The sequence below is a fragment of the Miniopterus schreibersii genome, assembly GCF_964146895.1.
Source record: "Miniopterus schreibersii genome assembly, chromosome: 15".
In the NCBI taxonomy this organism is placed as follows: Eukaryota; Metazoa; Chordata; class Mammalia; order Chiroptera; family Miniopteridae; genus Miniopterus; species Miniopterus schreibersii.
This window is the reverse complement of record NC_138115.1, coordinates 30478670-30500728: the sequence shown is the minus strand read 5'-3', so window position 1 is coordinate 30500728 and position 22059 is coordinate 30478670. Positions and strand designations below refer to the sequence as shown.

Here is a 22059-nt window from a genome sequence, read left to right as displayed (position 1 = left end):
CCGCGCCCCGCCAGCGGTGGGCGGATCGTAGTACGCAGGGGCGGACGCTGCCTCTCTTCTGCTGGCCCGCCCTCCCTCCTCCCCCTCCCTCCCCTCCCCACCCCCTCTCCCCTCCTCTTCGGGCCTGCGCGTGCGCGTCCTCCTCCAGCACGCGCCGCCGCTAGTCCAGCACTCACGCCGGAGCTTCTGGCCCGCGCGTTCCTTTTCCCCTCCGGCCGCGGAGCGGGCGGGATCCTGCGCAGCGGTCGCGGCGGCGGCGGCAGCCTCGGCGGGCTTGGGCGCCGGCAGCGGCGCGCGATCCCTCGGGCGGACCGTACCACCGCCCGCCAGCACGCGGGGGGAGCCGCCCGCCCGGCCGCACACGCCTCGGCAACCCCGCGGGGCTGAGGCGTCGCCGCGCCCGGGAGCCTGAGCGCAGAGCCGGCGTCGACCCCGAGGTCGGAGCCCCGCGGGCCGCGCCCGCCGCCGGCCCCACCCATCCGGGTCGAGGAGGCCAAGGCCATGGCCGAGACGGAGGAGCGGAGCCTGGACAACTTCTTCGCCAAGAGGGACAAGAAGAAGAAGAAGGAGCGAAGCAACCGGGCAGCGAGCGCCGCGGGCGCCTCGGGAGCCGCTGGCGGGAGCAGCGGAGCCGCGGGCGCGGCGGGCAGTGGGGCAGGGGCCCGGCCGGGCGACGGCGGGACCGCGGGGTCCGCGGGCCCTGGGGCCGCCACCAAGGCCGTGACGAAGGTGAGGGGCCGGGATTCGGGGCCGGGGCCGCGCGCTTGCGCCCATGTGCCTGCCCCCGCCCGCCTGCCTGGCGGAGCGTCCGGGAGGGGCCTCCGGGGGCCGGCCGGCGGGCAGACGGGCGCGGAGGCCGGCCACGTGACGCGGGCTGCTCCCGTCGGGCCGGCTGGCCTCCCGGCGGGACCCCCTGTCCCCGGCTCCCGACCCGCCCTTCGTCTGCACCCGGAGTCGCTTGGCTTGAGCCAAGACCGAGGCAGCAGCACCCTCAAGGGGAAACTGGTCTGAGTCCGAAGTGCCCGGCACCGAGCGGCATTTATCGAGTGACGTCTACTCTGAGTAATTTAGTAATTTACTGACTTCAGCCCAGTAGCCGGAGCTGAATTTTCTAACAATCGCGTTTGTACCAACTCTGGTTGGTATGACTTGGTAAGCCGGTGAAAGAAAACGGAAAAACAAAAAAAAACACGCACGTGGCAACATTGAGTTAGACATTTAGTTGTGGACTTACTAATTGACTTTTTCATTCGGCTTTTCCTGGTTGATTTTAAATTAACAGCTCTCGTGAAGGAACTGAGTGGAAGTACAAGTGTTGAACGGGCACGTTTGTCCTCCAGCCTAGTCGACCTCAAGATCAAGCCAGGGCTTAGGCCAGAGTTCATACTTTAGGTTCCAGCCGCTTGATCCAGTTTTCAGTCTGATATTGGCCTTAGTGGCACATTTACGAATAGCTTTAATTGATCAAATGGTATGTGTTTTACAGGATGAAGATGAGTGGAAAGAATTTGAGCAAAAAGAGATTGACTACAGCGGCCTCAGAGTTCAGGCAATGCAAATAAGGTATGGTGTGGTTACAGATATGTTTAGATAATCCTTAGGATAGGTGGTTTATGTCTGGTTTTTCTTTAGCCCCAAAACAGCATCCTAGTAGCCTTGTGCTTTAGATATGCCTATTAGGGCTGTAATAGATTATGTCTATTCCTTCTCTCTGTGATGGCCGTCATTCTATATGCTGATCAAATTAGCTGCCAGCTCCACAATCCTGGGGGAGCTTGCCTACTTCCGGTCGTGGTTAGGTTTTTTTTTTTTATTTGAGACAGCTAAAATTGATTTTGCGGTTTCAGAGTATTTACTTTTAATATTGGTGGGTTGAACTTAGTTTTTCTTTTTGTTTCAAAAATAATGTGGATGGTTTTCAGATCCTTTCCAATAAGCAGGTTAATACGTATTTTTGTAATTGAAGCATTCTTACAGAGAAGTACAGATTTTATATAGTCACACAGTGAAACCAACCTGTGTAATCAGCACCAAAATCAAGAAACCGAGCATTACTTGTACAGAAGAAAGCTGCGCTCCTAACCCTTTGTAGCCACTGCTCCCCCCCCCAAAGATTACTCCTAACACTATAGATTAACTTTCCCTAGAATTTTATAGGAGTGGAATCAAACATGTTACTTTTACAGTTCAAGAAAACAGTAATTTTTTTAAAAATTGGATTGGTGGATTTTTAGAAGATTTGAAATTAAGAAATATTTTATCAAGTCTAACCTATGGCAGTCAATTTAGATTTGTGTAAATCAGTGTCATATTTTGAGGGACTAGTAGGGTAGAAAATACAAATGAATTACGGTTCCATTGGCTTAAGATTTAAAACCCTTTAATCCCAGTTTGAAGTTTGCAATTTGTACATGTCAGTCACCACATGGCACAGTGGAGGAAATAATTTTCCTTAATGAAATACAAGGCTAATTTTGACATCTATTGAATACCTACCACAACTAGGTATTAATGTCCTAGCTTCTTTCACATCATTTCATGAGCTTAACCAGAGTGAACCCTGATTGATGATGGGAAACTGAAGAAATGCAGCTTCTTCACTCATGAGATTCTTCTGTAGTAGTGTTAAGTAGAAGTGGTTAGACTGGAGTTTTAGCTCTTAGCCATTTGGGTTTATGGAATTGCCTGTGTGTGTGGTTCCTCTGTTTTGTTGTGGAATAAGGCTCTTGGGCTACCTCTCCTGGCTGCAGACCCTAGACTGCAGATTCTTGAAGACTTGAATGACAGGAAACATAGTGTTTGGTCCTGTTGAGCTTACCTTAGCAAGAGCAGCACTTTCCAAGCGGAATCAAGTTCACTTAATGTTAGAAATTGATTTTGTTATATTATGGAGGATTTTAAACTGCACCTATTTTTCTGTCATTGAACATATATCCCATATCCATATTCAAGGCTATTTTAGTCTTCATTTTTGGCTACTCCTGAGATGGCGAAACGTTCCTTAAATTAGTCAAACCTCAGTTCTCGAAAAATTCGGTTCTTGATCAAGTTCACCGAAAAAAGTCTCAGTTGTTGAACAGAAGTTTGGTTCTCCACCAGACAACCCTTTTATGATACCTATAAGACCAGTCACATGTCTCTCAGGTGACAAAGGAGAGAATGCGAGAGCATGAGACAGTTTACTGCTAAACCCTGAGTTGTCAACATCTCAGGAAATTGTACTGTGAATATTTTCATGTGTTTCTTTTTTCTTTTGTTGCTGCTGCTTATTATTAAGTATGTACAATAAGTCACCATAAGTCCTAAGAAGGTTAGTGATAGCAGCAAAGTGAAAAGGAAAGTTGTGAAAACAATGATAGAGTTTAGATATGTACTGTATATAAGAAAGGTTAAAACGGAATCATTTGAGGGTCTGGAATGGATTGATTAAATTTACATAGTTTCTAATGGGAAAAAATCATTTGGTTTTCAAACAAATCACTTCTTGAACAGCCTTCTGGAATGAATTAAGTTTGAGAACTGAGGTTCCACTGTACTTATATCCTTCACCTTTGTCAGGGGCATAAGTAAATCTCAGCTAGGATGAGCATTTAAGTTCTGCTTGACCTGAAGTAGACCAGTTTTGTATTGTGTATCGTTCAGGTCTTTCTCTAACCTACTAACAGTGAAAAACATACCTTCTTTAAGAAGCTGCTTTTGTGGACCCTCAGTCACTATGGAGTCTGGGGACTGTATTTCCATTGCCTTTATAAATCATTCAGTAAAGGGGAACCACAGCTTCCGGGAAAGACTTGAGAGAGAAGCCATCTGAGGTTTAACAAGTGACTAAAATTTTCACTTTATATACTCAATATCCTATAAACGGTATTAAGTGTCCTTGACAGTGAAACTTGATAGGGTGGGGGGTCCCCAAGGAAAGACACATGTTTCATAGGAAAGATTACTCACATAAATGGAATGGAGTTGATAATGTGGCAAAAAGATGGACTTTAGTAGAAAGACAAACCTGGGTTTGCATTTTAGCCCTGCTGCTTGTGTGGGCAAGTGACTTTATTTTGAATGTTGGCTCTTATCTGCAAAACGGAGACCAAGAGTGTCATGAGGACTTTGAACAGGATGTTTGTAAAATACCCACTTGATTAACATTAATCAAGACAAGTAGGTAAATAGAATGACTTACTCTAGGAAATTTCTCTGCTATTTAACCACAAGGCACCTGATTTCTAATACTAAGATTTGAGGAGAAGGAATAGTGAAGTCACATAAGGTTATCATGACTAACGTCAGACTCCAGTGAGTCAGTTCACTGTGGACATAATAGGAGAAAATGATATGTTCAAGTTGGTATTAGTACTGTACAGACAAAAATTCCTCTTAGTGTTCAGTGTTGCTACAGATCTTGAACAGTTCTCCTCTGTAGCTTGGTCTTATCTTTGGGTAGAAGCACTTAGAAGGGAAGAGAAATTAGATTTTTTTCTTTGGGATTGGGAGATGGAGTTCTTTATGCCTTCAGTCTGTTGTTTTCTTTGCCTGAGAGAGACAGCCTTGCTCTCTCAGTATGGGACAAGGAAAATGAAACTTTGGAATTTGACTTAAAATATCTTGAAATTTGTCCTGGCTGGTGTGGCTCAGTTGGTTGGAGCATCATCCCATACACCAAAAAGTGGCAGGTTCGATCCCCAATTTGGGGCACGTGAGTGAGGCAACCTATCAATGTTTCTCTCTCACATCAATGCTTCTGTCTTTCTCCCTTCATTCCTCTCTTAGATCAATTTAAAAAAAATAAAATATATATATAGAAATTTGCAGCTTATAGTCTTTTTTTTTTTTTTTAATATATCTTTATTGATTTCAGAGAGAGGAAAGGAGAGGGAGAGAGATAGAAGCATCAATGATGAGAGTCATTGATTGGCTGCCTCCTGCATGCCCCCTACTGGGGATGGAGCCCGAAACCTGGGTATGTGCCCTGACCACTGAGCCACGCCTTGCCGGGCTTTTTTTTTTTTTCTCTTCTAACTCTGCTTTGGAAAAGGTTGCAAGAATAGTAAAATAAATACCCATACACTCTGCTTACATCTACCAGTCGTTTTTGCCACATTTGCTTTATCTTTAGTTAGCTGCAGATGTTGATACTTTTTTTTTTAAATATATCTTTATTGATTTCAGAGAAAAGAAGGGAGAGGGAGAGAGAGATAGAAAGAAACATCAGTGATGAGAGAGTCATCATTGATCGGCTGCCTTCTGCATGCCCCAGAGCCCGCAACCCGGACGTGTGCCCTGACTGGGAATCAAACCATGGTCTCCTGGATCCTAGGTCAATGCTCAACCTCTGAGCCATGCCCGGCCAGGCAGTATTCTTGACATTAGTCTTTATAGTAGGTTAGCAAGTTGGACCTTTATTGAAGATAAGTTCATTTGAAAGGAGGAAAGTTTCAGCAGCAGCAGACATACTATATTGACTTCCTGCCCTACCTCACATTTACCAACTAACCCAAGATTTAAATACTAAGAGTATTATTATAAAGGCATGTATCAAATTTTGTGTCTAAATTAATAGATTTTATTCAAAGTCACGTCATTATTTATAGATAAAGTTCTTGAAAGGGAAGCCACTGAGATGGTGATAGAAGCAGCCTAACAATTTAATACTTAAGGGTTACTAAATGTTGAGCATTTATCATGTTTCAATAAAGATGAGTTTTTGGACCCCAGAAGTTTTCTAGGAACCTTAAGAAATCTAGGCCTTTAAACCCATGGTTAAGTTGTCCTTTGAAGAGAAGAAATTACTTCTGCATCCAGACTGGATCTATTGTAGCAAATATTTGTGTGACTACTGTGTGCCACATATTGTGCTGGGTCTTGGGGTTGGAAAAGTAACTCTTGCTGTACTAAACACCAGTAGATCATTTCAGTGATGTTCAGGGTGCTGTGGGGCACAGGAGAGAGACACGTAGTCTACCTTGAAAGGGTAGAGAAAGAGTTCTTAGATGAGATGCAATGACATTTAAGCTGCCAGGCATAGGTTGTGAGGGCACTTCTCTCTCTCTCTGTTTTACTGTTGTAACAGTTCCTGGATAATAGTGTCAAACCAGCGGAGATGCCCAGCATTCCAGCAGAAGCATGGTCAAGTCTGAAGTTTGTTCTAGCTGCTTCCGCCCTAGTGTTGGGGAAGGGGGTTTAAGATACAGAAATTCTAATGTAATGTCCTTTGAGATAAGGAGGTAAGAACATTCTGTTCTTTATAAATACAGTGCTATAGGATGTATAATCCTGAACAACCTTAATAAAGGAAGTTAATTCCTCAAATCTCAAAATAGAATTTCTGTGCACTGTCTTAGAGCTGCAAAGAGGCTATAATGAGGTGAGAATGTGGGCTCGCGCCCCACCGATTTGTTCTGCTACATTGTAGCCCTGGAAAAGGTCTTTACATGTCTGAGTATCGGTTACCTCCTGTGTACAATGGGTTTTCTCCCTGCCTTAGTGCTGTTCAAGGCTTAACTTTGTCAAGTCGGTAGAACTAGAACGCTGCCTGGCATAGTAGATATTCAGTAAATATTTCTTTTCTAGCACCATCATTCCCCCTGCTCCACCAGTAGTGCTGTACAGATGTATGCTGTGAATTGTGATACTGAATTTACAGTAGCATCATAGTGTTTAAAATCATCAAATTTAGCCAGTGAGAAGCTATCTATTATATGTGGGTCAGATGTGGAATTTTAGCCTAATTGTGTCTGGAACATGGTTCTTGTTCTGGCTTTGGTATTTGGAGATTTAACACTTTGTGAAATATGTAAATAAATAAAAGAATAGGGTATTTAAGTTATTTCTACCCTGCCGTTAGTACTGTGACATTTTGGCAAGGCGCTTAGCATCTGTAGGCCTTAGTTCCCTCTGTTGGCTGAAGGGTCTTAACTAGACAATTTCCAGTGTTTAGTTTAGCTAATATTTCAGAATCTTAAAAATACAAAATACTAAGTTGTCTTTTTGTGCCTTTTATACGTTTGCAGTCCACCTAATTAAACAGATCACTCTTATTTTTTAGTAACAGTTCATCATCTAGAAGTAATTTTAGATTTGTGATTATTTCTTCACTTTTCTCTGAAGGTGAAGAGGTGGTAAATACTAGACATAAAAATTTTCTTTTACATGGGACTCTCAGTATTCTATCAGACCAAACTGGAGTTTTTCTTTAAAATTTTTTGTGAATTAGAAAAAAAATATGCTTTTTTAAAAAAGGACATTTGAAAAAAATAACAGCATATGTATAAGAATTATCCATAATTCATTCTGCTTAGGGAAAATTAGTGTTAGAATTTTTTGGTTGTCAGTTGTTTATTGCTGGCTGATAATACTGGAGTTTAGATATATTAATCACCAAATATTAATTTGAGGGAAAAGCAATTTTAGAGTCTAATGGGTATAATTGAATAATTGTGATTCAGCATATTGCTGCTTCAAAATGCAAATGCCCTCCTGAAAGCTCTCACAGCTTGGGTATAGAAGAGTGTAAGTGCTGTGAAGGCACTTAAGTCTTTGTTGGGGGTCTTACCCTTCCTGTCTGGCATGTATTGGGTTTCCTGGGATGTTACTAATTAGTTCATTGTAGCTAGGCAAATAGCATCTATGGTTTTCACTCATGAACCAAGCAGATTACATTATGGTGTAATTACATTGGCATGGCTTCAGAAGTGGGTAACTTTTTTTTTTTTAATCCTTTCCAGAGGATATGTTTATTGATTTTAGAGAGAGGGGAAAGAAGGAAGGAGAGGGGGGAGAGAGAGACAGGCATACATCAATGTGAGAGAGAAACCGATCAATTGCCCCCCGTGTGTGCCCCGACTGGGGATCAAACCCAAAACCTAAGGTATGTGTCCTGACCAGGAATCAAACCTGCAACCTTTTGGTGCATGAGACGATGCTCCAACTCACTAAGTCACCTGGCCAGGGCCAGAAATGGGTAACTTTTTAAAAAACATTTCTTTGGGATAATTCTGATGTTTGGATACCACCGTTAGATTCCTGGGTAAATTATGATCTCCAGATAGCCCTACCTGGTCATTCATTCCACTTACTAAGCTTTAGAAGACAGGGGCATACTGTTTGGTGTCCATTTTAAAAGAACATGTTTTCCTGTATTTTTCAAATGGAAACTACTTTTTTTCCCTATTATAAAGGTGGTATGTGTGCTGCTTGTGTGAAAGCTCAAGTAAATATAAAAAAGCATGTAATAGTGAGCACTTAACAGCACTTACCATGTGCCAGGCGCTGTTCTCAGTGCTTTATGTCTGTTAACTCAGTCTTCATAATGGGGCTGTTATCTCCGTTTTACACATGAGGAAACTGAGGCATATAGAAGGTAAATGCCGTATTCAGTCTCCTGGCCAGTAAATGGCAGAGCCTGGATTTGACCAAGGCAGTTGGGCTTTAGAATTTGCTCATGACTGCTTCGTGTTGGCTTATATGACATGAATATTATTTCCCTATTAGTATGGGCCTAACATTTTTATTTTTATTTTTTTAATATGTCTTTATTGATTTCAGAGAGAGGAAGGGGAGAGGGAGAGATAGAAACATCAATGATGAGAGAGTCATTGATCGACTCCCTCCTGCAAGCCCCCGACTGAGGATCGAGCCCACAACCCATGCATGTGCCCTGACCTGGAATTGAACCCTGATCTCCTGGATCCTAGGTCGATGCTCAACCACTTAGCCACGCCGTTCGGGCTGGCCTAACATTTTAAATGGCTGCATAGGATTCTTTGTTAATAAAAAGGAAAACTGAAAGGTGACTTGTCCACATTCTCCATCTTTCCTTCCTCTCAAGCAATAGTCTTAAGTAAAATCCCGCTATAAATGGAGATTGAAGAGACAGTACGTTTGTTCCCTTCTCCCCTTCCTGATTGCCACCCTAAGACTGTGTGAGTTCTGGAATCACCTCCGGGTGGTGGACAGTCCATATGATGTCAACCATTATTGAAATTTTTTGTAAGTGTCTTTAAAGGAGAACTGTGGCTATCCAAGAAATTTGTTTTATAGCCAGGACTTGTCTTGTTTTAAGAGAAATGGAAGGAAAGCTCCCTTAGATGTTCTTGTGCAGAAGTCAAGAGAGGCCATGATGTTTGAAGGTTAGGTAGTCAGCATGGGAGTCATCTGTACATTGATAGGGCCATGATGGTGGATCAGATATCAAAAGGTGAAAGTGTCTAAGAAAAATGGAAGGCCAAGGGTCAGAGCTTTAGACATCAGCCATGGTTTTTTTTAATAGGGAAAAGGGTAGTCAGAATAGTGGAGATTGATAAATTGAAGACCTAGGGGAAACCACTATTGTCATGGGAAATAATTCCCATGGGAAATAATTGCAGAGAGGTTGGTAGACTGTGCCAGGTACATCATCAGCAAGGGCAAAGAGTTGCAGAAAGGAAGTCGGGTTTGGCAGTTATCTCCCTGCTGTGAAGCTAGCAGTATAGAGATAAGATAAGTGCTTGATAATTTAGAATATTCAGGTTTACATAAAATTATAATAAGCTAGCAAAAGGAGAAATAATCAAAGGAACCCTGGAGAAATTACAGGTTTCTGACTCAAGTCAATTCAAGAATAAAGAAATTTTTAAATGGCATTAAAAAATACTTCAGGCAGTCTTAGGATGTGGTGTACCACTGAGGATGTCTTTTGTATTTATAATCACTAGTAAGCCAAAGACTGAGTTCTTATATTCTCTTTCTTTTTCAGTGGATGATGCACATATGATGTTAGGGACCAGTTCTGTATCTGTATGTTTTGTGTCAGACAGTAGAGACTGGCGTTAATTAAATCTGTGGCACTGGTGCAAACCTTGGGCACCTGCTTGCTCTCCTCTGTTGGAATGTGAATTAATTGGAATGTTGAGAGTATTTTGTAACATATACTAACAGATTAACACATAAAATTATACAGCTTTCACAAGCCATTCCATTCCTAGAAATAAGCTTACCATAAATTCCTGGTTGTATACTTTGGTTCTAGAAAAATCTGGTAATTATACCTTCAAGTTGCCCTTTTCTCTGTGTTTCAGGTTAGACAAACCAGTCACTCTTCCTCCCTCAGTTGCTTGAGCCAATAGCTAGGGGTGTGCTCTATCTCGGGGCTGCTATGTATAATCATGAGGTTGTCATAGCCTAGCATATAAGTGTGTGAAACATTTCTAAATGTTCTGGAGTATAGGAGGTTTGCAAAAGGGAATTGCAGACTATCGGGTCAGGTGGTTTTCTAAACCTTTTTTCACTTGAAGTCAAGTGGAAGTCCTGTGTAAATAGGTAGAATCCCCCGTTTTTCGCTTTTAAAGAAATGAGCATTTGGGCTTTGTAGAGCTTAAGTGACTTCTCAGGGTCCACAAACCAGCATCAATAGAACTAAAGATTTGGATTGACAGTTTTCCTGGTGGTTCTGTAACTGAACTCACGGGCTTGCTTTTCCAATAGTGAAAAGGAAGAAGATGATAGTGAAAAAAGAGAAGATCCGGGTGATAACTGGGAAGAAGGTGGTGGTGGCGGCGGAGGTGGCGGTGGTGTAGAAAAGTCTTCAGGCCCCTGGAATAAAACAGCTCCAGTACAAGCACCTTCAGCTCCAGTAATTGGTAATTTTTGATATTTCATTTTCATAAAGATGTCTACTTATGTATAATTTTATGTGCAGTCAGCTTTCAACTAAATACATATTTGTAGTGGGGTGAGTAGGGCTCCTTTCCATTCCTGGGAAGGAGGTTTTTTGTTGTTGTTTTTTAATCCTTACAGGAAGATATTTTTCCATTGCTTTTTCAGAGAGAGAGGAAGGTGAGGAGAGAGACACATTGATTGGTTGCCTCCCACACACGCCCCAACCGGGGCCGGTGATCGAACCTGGGACCCTTTGGTCCACAGGTCGACACTCTAACCACTGAGCCAAACCAGCTAGGGCAGAAGGAGGTTTATATACAATTTTTAAAGACTTGCACATCCAAAGGAATTTGGAAATTAAGATACAAGCTTTTCTGTAGGCTAGTTAAATTTATATGTAAACTAAATTACCAAATTTAAATATTTAAGCATTTATTTCAATTTTAGACAGCTGACTAAGGAATATTGGCTACCTGTGTTTCACCTGTATTTGTCCCTTTTTTTTTTACATTCCACATTTTACTATCTTGAAGCATGAATTCTCAGATGGGGAGATTTTATCACTCCCAAGGGGATAAAATATTGTTCTTGGGGTTGGGGTTATTAAATCTTAGATTTTTTTGGTATAATTTTTTTAATATAATTTTGTTCTTTTTCCTTTTTATTATTTTTTATTGATTGAATTTTATAGAGACATCAATTTGTTCCACTTGTATATGCGTTTATTCGTTGATTCTTATTTGTGCTCTGATTGGGGATTGAACCCGCAATCTTGGAATATTGGGACCATGCTCTAACCAACTGAGCTACCTGGCCAGGGTGAAATCTTAGATCTTAGAGTGGTTTTATGGCCCATCAGAGGGCCAAAGTATATAAGCAGATATATAGTGTATATCTGTGTTATTGACATTTCTGAGGGGGAGGGAGACAGTGGTGGTTAGATATTTAAAAAGGCTCCTTAGGAGGGCAATACCTTTTTCATCTCATGGCACACATAAACTAATTACTAAAATTCTGGGGCACACCAAAAAATATATTCTATTTTTTGCCTGTCTCACAAAAAAGGTATAATTTTGATTCATTCACACCAGGTGGCTATTGTTGCTTTGGCTGTTGTCATTTTCTTTTATTTGACAGTTGAAGGGAAAAGAGGTCAGTGCCCCTGACTAAATAGGTATTGCATGTTTTAAAATCTTTGCAGCACACTGGTTGGAAATTGCTGCTTTAATGTAACGCATTATTTTATACAGAATAATATAAAGAAAAGCAAATCCCCCAAGCCTTCCAGAGATTACAGATAACTACTATGTCAGTATTTTTGCATCCTTTCTGGCCTTTTGCAATATATGTTTTTCCATTTAACTTCTTATTTTTTGAACTGCATCTGCCAGTGATCCCACATTGCTAAACCCATTGCCCAAGTCTCAGTCCTCATCTGATTTGCCCCATCAGCAGCGTTTGTCACAGTTGATCACCCTTTTGAAACATGCTCTTCTGTTGGTTTCCAGGACACTGAATTCTTCTGCCACCTCATTGGTTGGTTCTCATTATCCCTTGGCAGTCTCTATATGCCAGCGACCTGTAAATTTTCATCTTTAGCAGAGCTCTCCTGAACTCCAGATGTGTTTATCTTAACTGCCTATCCAGGATCTCAACCTCAGTCAACATCTCCAAACTGAACCCATGTATCTGCTGCACCCTGCAGCCTTTCTTACCTTAGTGCTGTTCTCTCAGTCACTTAGCACAAACTTTGGAGTCACCTTTGACACCTTTCTTTCTCTTGCTCCAAATCTAAATCTAATCTGTCCATAAGTTCTTTTTGGCTTACTTTCAGAATAAATTCAGACTCTTTATATGACTAGTTCTCAGCACTTCCATATCTACCCCACTGGTTTTGAACTGTCATTTTGTTACGTGGATTACTGAGATAGTTTCTTATCTGGTCTGTCTGCTTTTCCACGTGCACTCTTCCCTCCACAGCCAGCAGCAAGAGTGATCTTTTCAGATATGGCGGAGCTTAAGCTGAACTTCCTCATTTTGCAATGCAGGCCCTGTGGACTGGTATTTTCAGCCTGGAATTCTCATTTCCTTTTTTTTTTTTTTTTTTTTAACAGGTGACATAATTTTACATGTAGAAAACCCTAAATATTCCACATACAGAAAAAAACTGTTAGAACTAATGATTTCAGTGAAGTTGCAGGAGACAAAATCAACACAGCGTCATTTCTTTTTCTTTACAACAACATTGAATGATCCGGTCTTGGTGCTTCTTCAGGTCCCTGGTTGTGGGGCTTCTGCTCAGCCCGATTTCAGGAGGCTCAGAGTGATGGTGGTTCTGTATTTTAGTTGTAATTTTGATGTGGTTGCGGGAGGCAGTGGGTGCAGCTGTTACCTACCCCGCCATCTTGTTGTTCCTCCCTGGAATTCTCATTTCTTTATGTTGGGAGTTGGTAAGCTTTTTCTGTAATGGACCAGACACTAAAAAATTTAGGCTTTGAGGGCCTTACAGCCTGTTTCAACTACTCAGCTCTACTGTTGTAGCACAAAAGCAGCCATGGACACTATGTGCACCCGATGCATGTAGCTATGGTCCAGTAAAACATTATTGACAAAACCAGTTGTGGGGCGGATTTGGCTTGTTAGCCAGCTCTAGGTATGGTTGCCTCCTCCTTTCAGGCCTTGGCTCAATTTTCCCCTCATCACTGATAACCCTCCAGGACCACCTTATTTAAAACCACAGCCCTCCCAGCACCACCCTTCCTGTTGTGTGCTCCCTTTACTAATCCTCTGATTTTTGGTATGGTAAATATCTTCTTACATATTTTGTTTTCTGCCTCTAGAATAGCATTGTTCAATAGTGCTTTTTGTAGTGGTGAAATAGCACTGTGAAGTATAGCAGCCACTAGCCACATGTGGCTACTGAGTACTTAAAATGTGGCTAATGCAACTGGGAAGCTGAATTGTTCATTTTATTTAATTTTAAATAGCCACAGGTAGCTGGTGGCCAGAATACAGGTTCATTAAGGCAGCAGAGGTTTTCATTTTAATATTGCATCTCCCTATGTAGTTTAGAACATCACCCGACACATAGCAGGTACTAATGAATGCATGTTACATTATAACTCTTTCCCATATAATTAAAAACTATAAAACATCCCTGGCTGGTTAGCTCAGTTGGTTAGTGTCATCCTGATACACCAAGGTTTGGGGTTTGATACCTGCTCAGGGCACATAAAAGAAGTAACCAGTGAATGCGTAAATAAGTGGAACAACAAATTGATATGTCTCTCTCTCCAAAATAAGTAAATAATAATAATAAAAATTTATGCCCCCACACGTGAATTTTCTTTAAAAGAATGGCTGCATTATATTTTAGCTAATAAGTGAGTATGTACATGTTTATCTGAAATGAAGTGGAGTTTTTTGGTTTGGTTTTTTAAAATATGTTTCTATTGATTTTAGGGAGGAAGGAAGAGGGATAGAGAGAAAGAAACATTGATTGGTTGCCTCCTGCACGCCCTCTACTGGGGATCAAGCTGGAAACCCAGGCATGTGCCCTGACCAGGAATCAACCTGTGACCTCTTGGTTCATGGGTCAATGCTCAACCATTGAGCTACACTGGTCCGGCTAAAATGAAGTTTTTGATAAATGGAAAACGCATGTAAAACACTGAATTCATATTGAGAATGGAGGAAAAGGGTGAATAGGGAAAAGTCTGGAAGGCTTTGTCCCCAAAATGTTAGCCATTGTGAAAGACTGGGCTGTAGCTGCTAATTTTTCCCATTTTATCATTATTTTGAAAAGAGAGAAAGAACCTTAAAAGAAAACCCATTAATGATGTGGAAGACAATGAAATTATTAAGGATATCAAGTTTTACTTTTTTTTTTTTTTTAATGAGGATAGCAGTTCCTTTTATTTTATTTTTTTTAATCCTCACCTGAGGATATTTTTTCCATTGCTTTTCAGAGAGGGGAAGAGGGAGAGAGGGAGGGAAATATCGATTGGTTGTTCGAGAGACACATCGATTGGTTGCCTCCCAACCAGGCCAGGCATCGAGCCTGCAACTGGTTGGCTGAAATCGAACCTGGGACCCTTCATTCAGCAGGCCAATGCTCTAGCCACTGAGCCAAACCTGCTAGGGCAAGTTTTACTTTTTTATTAGTCATCTTTAGAATTTAAATAATACAGGCATTTTATTAAATACATTCTTTATACTTGGCATCTTATGTAATCCACTGCCCAGGCAAAGAAGTGATTATCCACATTTACTGATATGTAAACTAAGGACTAAAGTGGTCATATTCTGAAAGTCAGTCCTTAATGAGGCCTGTGTCTGAGGCCCAGCAGATTCCCACTTCTAGTAAGCTGACTTACAGAACTCATTTACATGGATGATAAAACTTGTCTGTGGAAGAGAAGTTAGAAGGCTACCCTAGAAAAGTAGAATATTTTCACTTTCAGGCGTTTCCAGATAACTAGGTTTGCTGCTGTTGTCCTGAAACCTTATATCAGGTATTGGTTTTATTTCTGTAATTATTAAGTGATCAGATTACAGAACTAGTTTATTAAAATGCCAAGCATTTGAATGTTTTCTCTGAACTGTTATGAAATGTTAGTTACAGAAACCCCAGAACCGGCAATGACTAGTGGTGTGTATAGACCTCCTGGAGCCAGGTTAACCACAACGAGGAAAACGCCACAAGGACCACCAGAAATATACAGTGATACACAGTTCCCATCCCTGCAGTCCACTGCCAAGCATGTAGAAAGCCGAAAGTAAGTACTCTAATTACCACGTTTTGTTTTGGAACCCTGTCCCTTGGTGGTAAGTGGGATGTAGGAGATATAAAAACCCACAGGGAGGGGGTGCTCTTAACTGGTCAATCCCAGGCTGCATCTCACAGGCAGCTGAGAATTAGGGTGGGACTTATGTGTCCTGGAGGGGGGAGGGGAAAGAGCACCAAAGACACACTTGGTCTGCTGAAGTTTCTCTTACCCCTGGTTTATGTTCTGTAGCCATGAAAAAGCTACCATGTCATTCTCACAAGTTAGAATTCTTTATAAGTACATTATTGCTGGTTTATGTTCCTTATTATATAGAAACTAGAAGTGAAAGAGTAATATTTTGTTGTATTCCCAGTAAATGTAAGTAGGTGGAAGACGTTGGCATTTATAAATCTAATATTAAAATCTTATTTCAGCAGGTACTTAAAATGAATGCTACCTGGAGTTAAATGACCACATATGGCACATCCACATCTTGTTTAGGGCCATGAATTTTTAAAATTAAATAAAATGGGAAGAAATGTAAATGATATCAGCTGGAAATAATTGTTTTTTGGGGGGGGTGACTTTTAAAGTAAATCCCAGCCGTTTTGCCTCTTTGAGACCACAGCTGGCTTGAGTTTAAACCTCCACTTGGACTTGCTCCGCTGCCCTGTCCTACAAAGTAAGGGGCAGTGATTCACCACTCATCCTCTATCTGATCCACTTCCGTGAAGTAGAAGTGAGGAGAAGGCATTGAATACCGAGAACTTACTTGAGTGAGAAAATGGTTACCCTTACTTATGCATAAGGAAAGAGATGTATTGCCTGTTATTTGCTAACAGTAAAAGTGAGTCTCAGAAGGAATCACCATGTTATTAGAGAACTTTTTAACTTTCCAGTTGTCTTCAAGTTGGTCCCAAAATAGGTTTGCAGTTAATAGTACTGAACACTACAGTAGACTTGCCGCCGTAGGAAACGGGGCCGTAGAGCTCCAGTTGCAGTGTCTATGTTTCCTTTTCCATTGAAGCCTTAAAAGTGGTTTGATACGGATTTTATAGACTAGTTTTCCCCTCCTGTCTCTCCCTCAAGATTCCTCTAAGGGGTGGCTTTTGTTTTTAAACTCAAGGAAGAATATTTTTAAAACAGCCTGAAGAAATATTTACTGATTACATTTATTTTCCCTTAGGGATAAAGAAATGGAGAAGAGCTTTGAAGTAGTAAGACACAAAACTAGAGGTAGGGATGAGGTTTCAAAACACCAGGCCCTTAAGCTTCAGCTAGACAACCAGTACGCTGTGCTTGAGAACCAAAAAAACAGCCACTCTCAGTACAATTAAGGAATGGTCTTTGCTAACCCTTCTAAGGTAACTAGACCACCGCTAACCACCATGAACAGCCATTCATCACCTGATCTCTGCTGGATCGACAGCAACCGATGCCGACCCCTCGAGATAAGTGACCGGCCCTATTGCACTATGGAAGTTTCAAGTGTCACAACTGCTCTTTATGTCTATTGATTTAGGGGGATTTTCATTGTTATAAATGTGTGAACTAGATTCAGCAGTGTTCTCACATAGTAATTACTCTGCAAATACAGAAAAAAAAACAAACACAAAAATGGCAGCCAGTGGTCATTTCAAAATCTTTTTATGTTCAGATACTGAGCCTTTGTAAGGTTGACTACCTCAGATTTGCTGCACTCATGTGGACTCATGTGGATCACAACTTCTGGATAAGGAGGTTACAGCTGTTAAGTGTCGATGTGGAACTTGCAACCAGCTCTACTGGATTCCTATCAGAAATCCTGCAGAGAGTCAGCCGTCTGGGTTCTGATCTGCTGTAAAAGATGAAGATTTAAGTGACCTTAATTAACCTGTCCTGTGCCCCGTCCTCTGGGAATGCTCTCTGTCGTGGGCTGCGGCTGTGTTACACTTCCTGGAATGTGCCGCTCTCAAAAGAACTGATGTGTTCAGATGCTCTGTGTAGGGCTATGATTACTAATTTAAACTTTGAGTTGTATTTTGACGTAACCACAAATTCAACAAAACTTGGGTCCACCAAGTGGGAAGGGAATATTGTTTCTTTTAGTGATTTTTTATTTGGATAGTGCTTTCTCTATGTTCCACATTAAGGCCTTTTTTTTGCTTTGACTTGGAAGAAGTTCTTTGACAGAGCATATTGCTTGGTTAAGTAAGTGACCTGAAATATGCATTAGAATTGTGAAATGTCTCATAAATTGCCAATCCCTCGAGGGGAACCAAATAGCCTTTGATGTAAAGGGCAGCGGACACGGGGGGCTCTACTTCAGGTGCTGCTAAAGCCTCCTGGAATCAGGTCTAATTGTCAAGTTAACTGCAGTGGAAAGAGTATGGTTTCTGCTCAGGCCAAGGGATTCACTGACCTGTTCTTACAAATTCAGAGCAATGTGAGCAGAACCTCAACCTAAACCCACTTAGGTTTCATGAATCTTGCGTGGTCTTTGATAATTCCAGATAATACTTGTGCCCAAATTTTTAAGTTATTGGACATTCTGTAGATGCAGCAATTGTCCCAGGGTAGCTCTGCTATCACCTGGTGTGTCTTTATGCTGTTCATTTGAAGTCGGGCAAATGACGTAGCACTTCTATTTTTAATAATTACAGCTTAAACTATCCAGTCAGTTTTAGTCCTTAAAGAGGACTTCAGGAAGATACCCAGGACTACTGCAAAGTTTCTTTTCACCTAATGAGAAAGTCTGGTAATTTCCTAGTTTTGTATCTTTGGTTCAGTAGAAATATGTCAAAGTGGTGGTGACCACTTGACACAGTCTCTGGGTTTCTCTGTAGTAAATCCCTTTGCCAAATTGCGGGAGGTGCAGACTTGCTACTGGCAAGAGTGAAGCCAATGGGGGAGGAAAACTATCCTGAAGCGGGAGCATATTTCTGTGGGAGTTCGGTCTCGATAAAAGTGTCAGTGCAGGAATCAGACTCCTGGAGGGTTACAGGATCTCCTGACACGACCTGCCAACCATTTCTGGGCAATAATGTTGGTGTTATTTGAGGTGGCAGGCGAGACGCCTGCCTTCTGATGTGTTTGGGTGAATTGCTGAGCAAGCCAAGGAGAGGTTGGATGATTAAGCAAGGAACAAGGGATTCTTGGTTAAACTGAAGACTTCATTTGGGAACCAAAAATCTTAACAAATCTCTTGGACCTCGAGCCACATATTTTCCCTGAAGAGTATGCATTTTTTTCCAGCAAAATTTTGTTGAGGGTTATGTTTTTGAGGAATGAACTGGGATGGGTATGTGGAACTTAATGGCACACTGTACTAGAGAGCTGAAGAACTGCAGGAGATTTAAAACCAACTCTTGTTACAACTTTTTAAAAGATTGTGAGATTATCAAAATGCACATGAATCAAGTTTTAATATGCTGTATGGTGGGTGGATAGGCTGTCCATTGTACCATTTCTTTCTTTGAATTCTCAGGCATGGTTTGGCAGTGCAAGAGCTCTGTAACATTAACAAATTCAATAAAAAGTGAATATATGGGTTTTTGGAGTCGGATAGTTTTTATTCTTACCCCTTAACCTGTTCTTGGTCTTTGAAAACGGTGAATTGATGTCCTGCCTCCTTTGCTGACAATCTCATCTCAGGAGTGAACTTTGAAAAATGTTTGCAGAGTTAAATGTTCACCTCGGAATGTTAAAAAGAGAGCCCTGGAATGGAAGTGGCTGCCAAGCTGTGATGAACATATTTTCCAGAGATAAAAGTGTTGAAATGTACTTTTGTCTTCATTACTGTATTAAATTGTGTTCAGCCCTGGCAAGGGAAGCTACGACCTTGACTATGTAGACTTTAAAAGTTTGAGGCCTGGTCCTTTGAGAAGCTTATAAATTTCTCAAGTGAGCAGCCATTTAAAATTTCAGGATATAGTCTCTGTAGTCCTTAAATTTCTAAACTAGAGAAAGTGTATTTCAAGTCTTATTTGGTAATGGAGTTTCATTCACTATCTGGTCATGTCTACTTGATTTTTTTCCTTGACAGCCCTATTTGAAATAGAACACACCAAAACTCACACTCCCCATCACTCTTCCTGCCCTCCTTCAAGTTCACGCATAGTTTTTTAAACCAACTTTTGTTCTTCTGAGATAAAAGTCACCCTTCAAAAGTGTACAATTTTGAAGTATTTTTAGTATATTCTCGAAGTTACGTAATTATCACCACTCTGAATTCTGGAACATTTTCATCACCTCAAAAAGAAATTCAGTGCCTATTAGCAGTCCTTTCCCACCCCCCACCCCCCACCCCCCACCCCCCCCCCCCCCCCCGCCGCAGCTCTAGGCAACAACTTTGTGTCTAGATTATTCTGGACCTTTCGTACAAATGGGGCTTGTTTAGCTCCATTCACTTGGCATGTTTTGAGGTTCATCTGTGCCATAGCATGTGTCAGTATTTCGCTTTTATTGCCAAGTAGTTGTGCGGGTATGCCACATTCATTTTCCCTCATTGGTGAGGATTCGGGCTGTTTCCACCTTGTCCTGTTACGAATAGTGCTGTTAGGGACTTACGGCCTTGTGTCAGTGTTTTCAGTTCGCGGGTGTATATCTAAGTGTGAGGTTGCTGGGTTGTATGGTAGCCGAGTAACTGCCAAACTCTTCCAAAGTGACTGTGCCCCATTACTTTCCTACTGGTAGTGTCGGGGCTGTGATTTAAGTCTAGACATCCTGGTCAGTGTGAAGTGTCTTACGGTTTTGATTTGCATTTCTGTGATGACTAGTGATGTTGAACATCTTTTTGTGTGCTTATAGGCCATTTGTATGTCTTTGAAGAAATGTCTATTCTGATCCTTTGCTAATTTCTAATTGAATTTTTGTCTATTTAATCCTCACCAGAGGGTATTTTTTTTTATTGATTTTTTTAAAGAAAAATTGGTTGCCTCCCGAATGTACCCTGACCAGGAATCGAACCCACAACCTTGTGGTGTAAGGGATTACGCTCCAACCAATTGAGCCACCTAGCCAGGGCTGTTTTTATTATTGAAATATAACTGTTCTTTATATATTAAGGGTACTAATCCCTCATCAGGTATATGATTTCTAAATATTTTCTCCCATCTTCACTTTCTTAATAGTGTCTTTTGAAGCATAGGAGAGTTTAATTTTGATGAAGCCCAGTTTATTTTTTGTAGATGCTTGTGCTTTGGGTGTATATCTAAGAAATCATTATCTAAGGCTATGAAGATTTATGCGTGTTCTGAGTTTGTAGTTTTAGCTCTTTCGTTTAGATCTGTGGTTCATTTTGAGTTAAGTGTTGAGTATGGTGTGAGGGTAGAGGTCTAATTTCATTCCATTGCATGGTTTTAATTCCTCACCCAGCTGCTGTAACTAGGTATTAATGGCACCTGCAGAACGCAGGCAATTTATGAATTGTTTCTCTTGAGCTTAATATAAAGATAGTGGACATTATGAAGGATATATTTTTTAAAACTTCTTTAAATAAGCATTTTTAAAAATGTTTATTGATTTTAGAGGGAGGGGGAGAGAGAAAAACATCCGTATGCGAAACATCAGCTACCTCCTGCACACCCCCTACTGGGGATCAAGCCTGAAACCCAGACGTGTCCTGACTGGGAATCGAACTGGTGACCTCATGGTCCATGGGACGATGCTCAGCCAACTGAACCACACTGGCCAAGGCTTTAAATAAGCATTTTTTTAAAATATATTTTTTATTGATTTCAGAGAGCGAGAAAGAGGAACACAGATGATGAGAGAGTCATTAATCAGCTGCCTCCTGCAGGCCCCCTGCTGGGATGGAGCAATGCAACCTGGGCATGTGCCCTGACCTGGAATCGAGCCTCGATATGGGTCAACCGATAAGCCACCCCAGCCAGGCAAATAAGCATTTTTATTATCTAAAAACAAATGTGAGGAATTAGGTTTACATCAAGGACTTAAGATTTAAATGTAAATAATCATGAAGATAGTTTAAGCCTTTTGTCATTGTAGCCCCCTGAGAACCAAAATTCTAAGTAACAACTAGATGCAGTAACGCACAAGCTGGTAGGACTTATCAACTCTTCTTTCGCCTGTGGACACCGTCCTCACCTGAACTGCACAGGGGTCCAGTGAGAGCATGCAGCAAGAAATGTGCAGGGATAAGGTCCTTTGTCTCCAGTTACGACGGCAAATACTGTGTTAGGATGAGGGAAGCAGCTTCCAGACTGTCTTATCATTGGACATGAGCAGACAGCTTTAGTGTCAGGTGAGAAGTTAGCAACTACGTAGGAGGCAGTCACTTTCTCACTAAAAGTAGCAGATTCAACTGAGGAATGACTTTAAAACCTCATTGCAAATAAGGTTTAATGTGATGTTCCAAATTTTGCAGCGATATTTTCAGAAACATGGTCTTCTGGGAGGAGTTCTGTTTTTCTTTAGACCTGAGCAGGTTTTGACCCCAAACTCTGAAGTTTTCTATCTTAAACCAGTGTGCTTTACCTTTTCTTACCTTGTTCTGGCAGAGTATCTGGCAATAATTTCCTATATCACCCCTTAAACCCCTGGATGATTTTACTGCTCCCCTTCCCCCAGAAAACTTTAAGTTTTAAATTATTTTTGTACAGGGAAGTAAGATGTACAAAATAAATTATTGTTTTGAATGTTAGTGTATGGAAACATT

The 22059-nt window shown here is 41.4% G+C and overlaps 1 protein-coding gene across 10 annotated transcripts; it reads left to right on the top strand.

The window, feature by feature from the left end:
- The first annotated feature begins 146 nt into the window (after window positions 1-146).
- CDV3 (CDV3 homolog) lies at window positions 147-18932 on the top strand. Of its 10 annotated transcripts, none has more exons than XM_081160575.1 (5): window positions 147-729; window positions 1487-1563; window positions 10459-10613; window positions 15251-15410; window positions 16766-18932. In XM_081160575.1, exons 1-5 carry the CDS (start codon window positions 502-504, stop codon window positions 16767-16769), a joined length of 624 nt encoding a protein of 207 aa, XP_081016701.1. In that variant the 5' UTR covers window positions 147-501; the 3' UTR covers window positions 16770-18932. The 10 variants fall into 10 exon arrangements, with proteins under 10 accessions (XP_081016701.1, XP_081016700.1, XP_081016696.1 ...); XM_081160574.1 differs by having other exon boundaries at window positions 171-729; window positions 17059-18932; XM_081160570.1 differs by having other exon boundaries at window positions 171-729; window positions 16588-18932.
- The last annotated feature ends 3127 nt before the right edge of the window (window positions 18933-22059 follow it).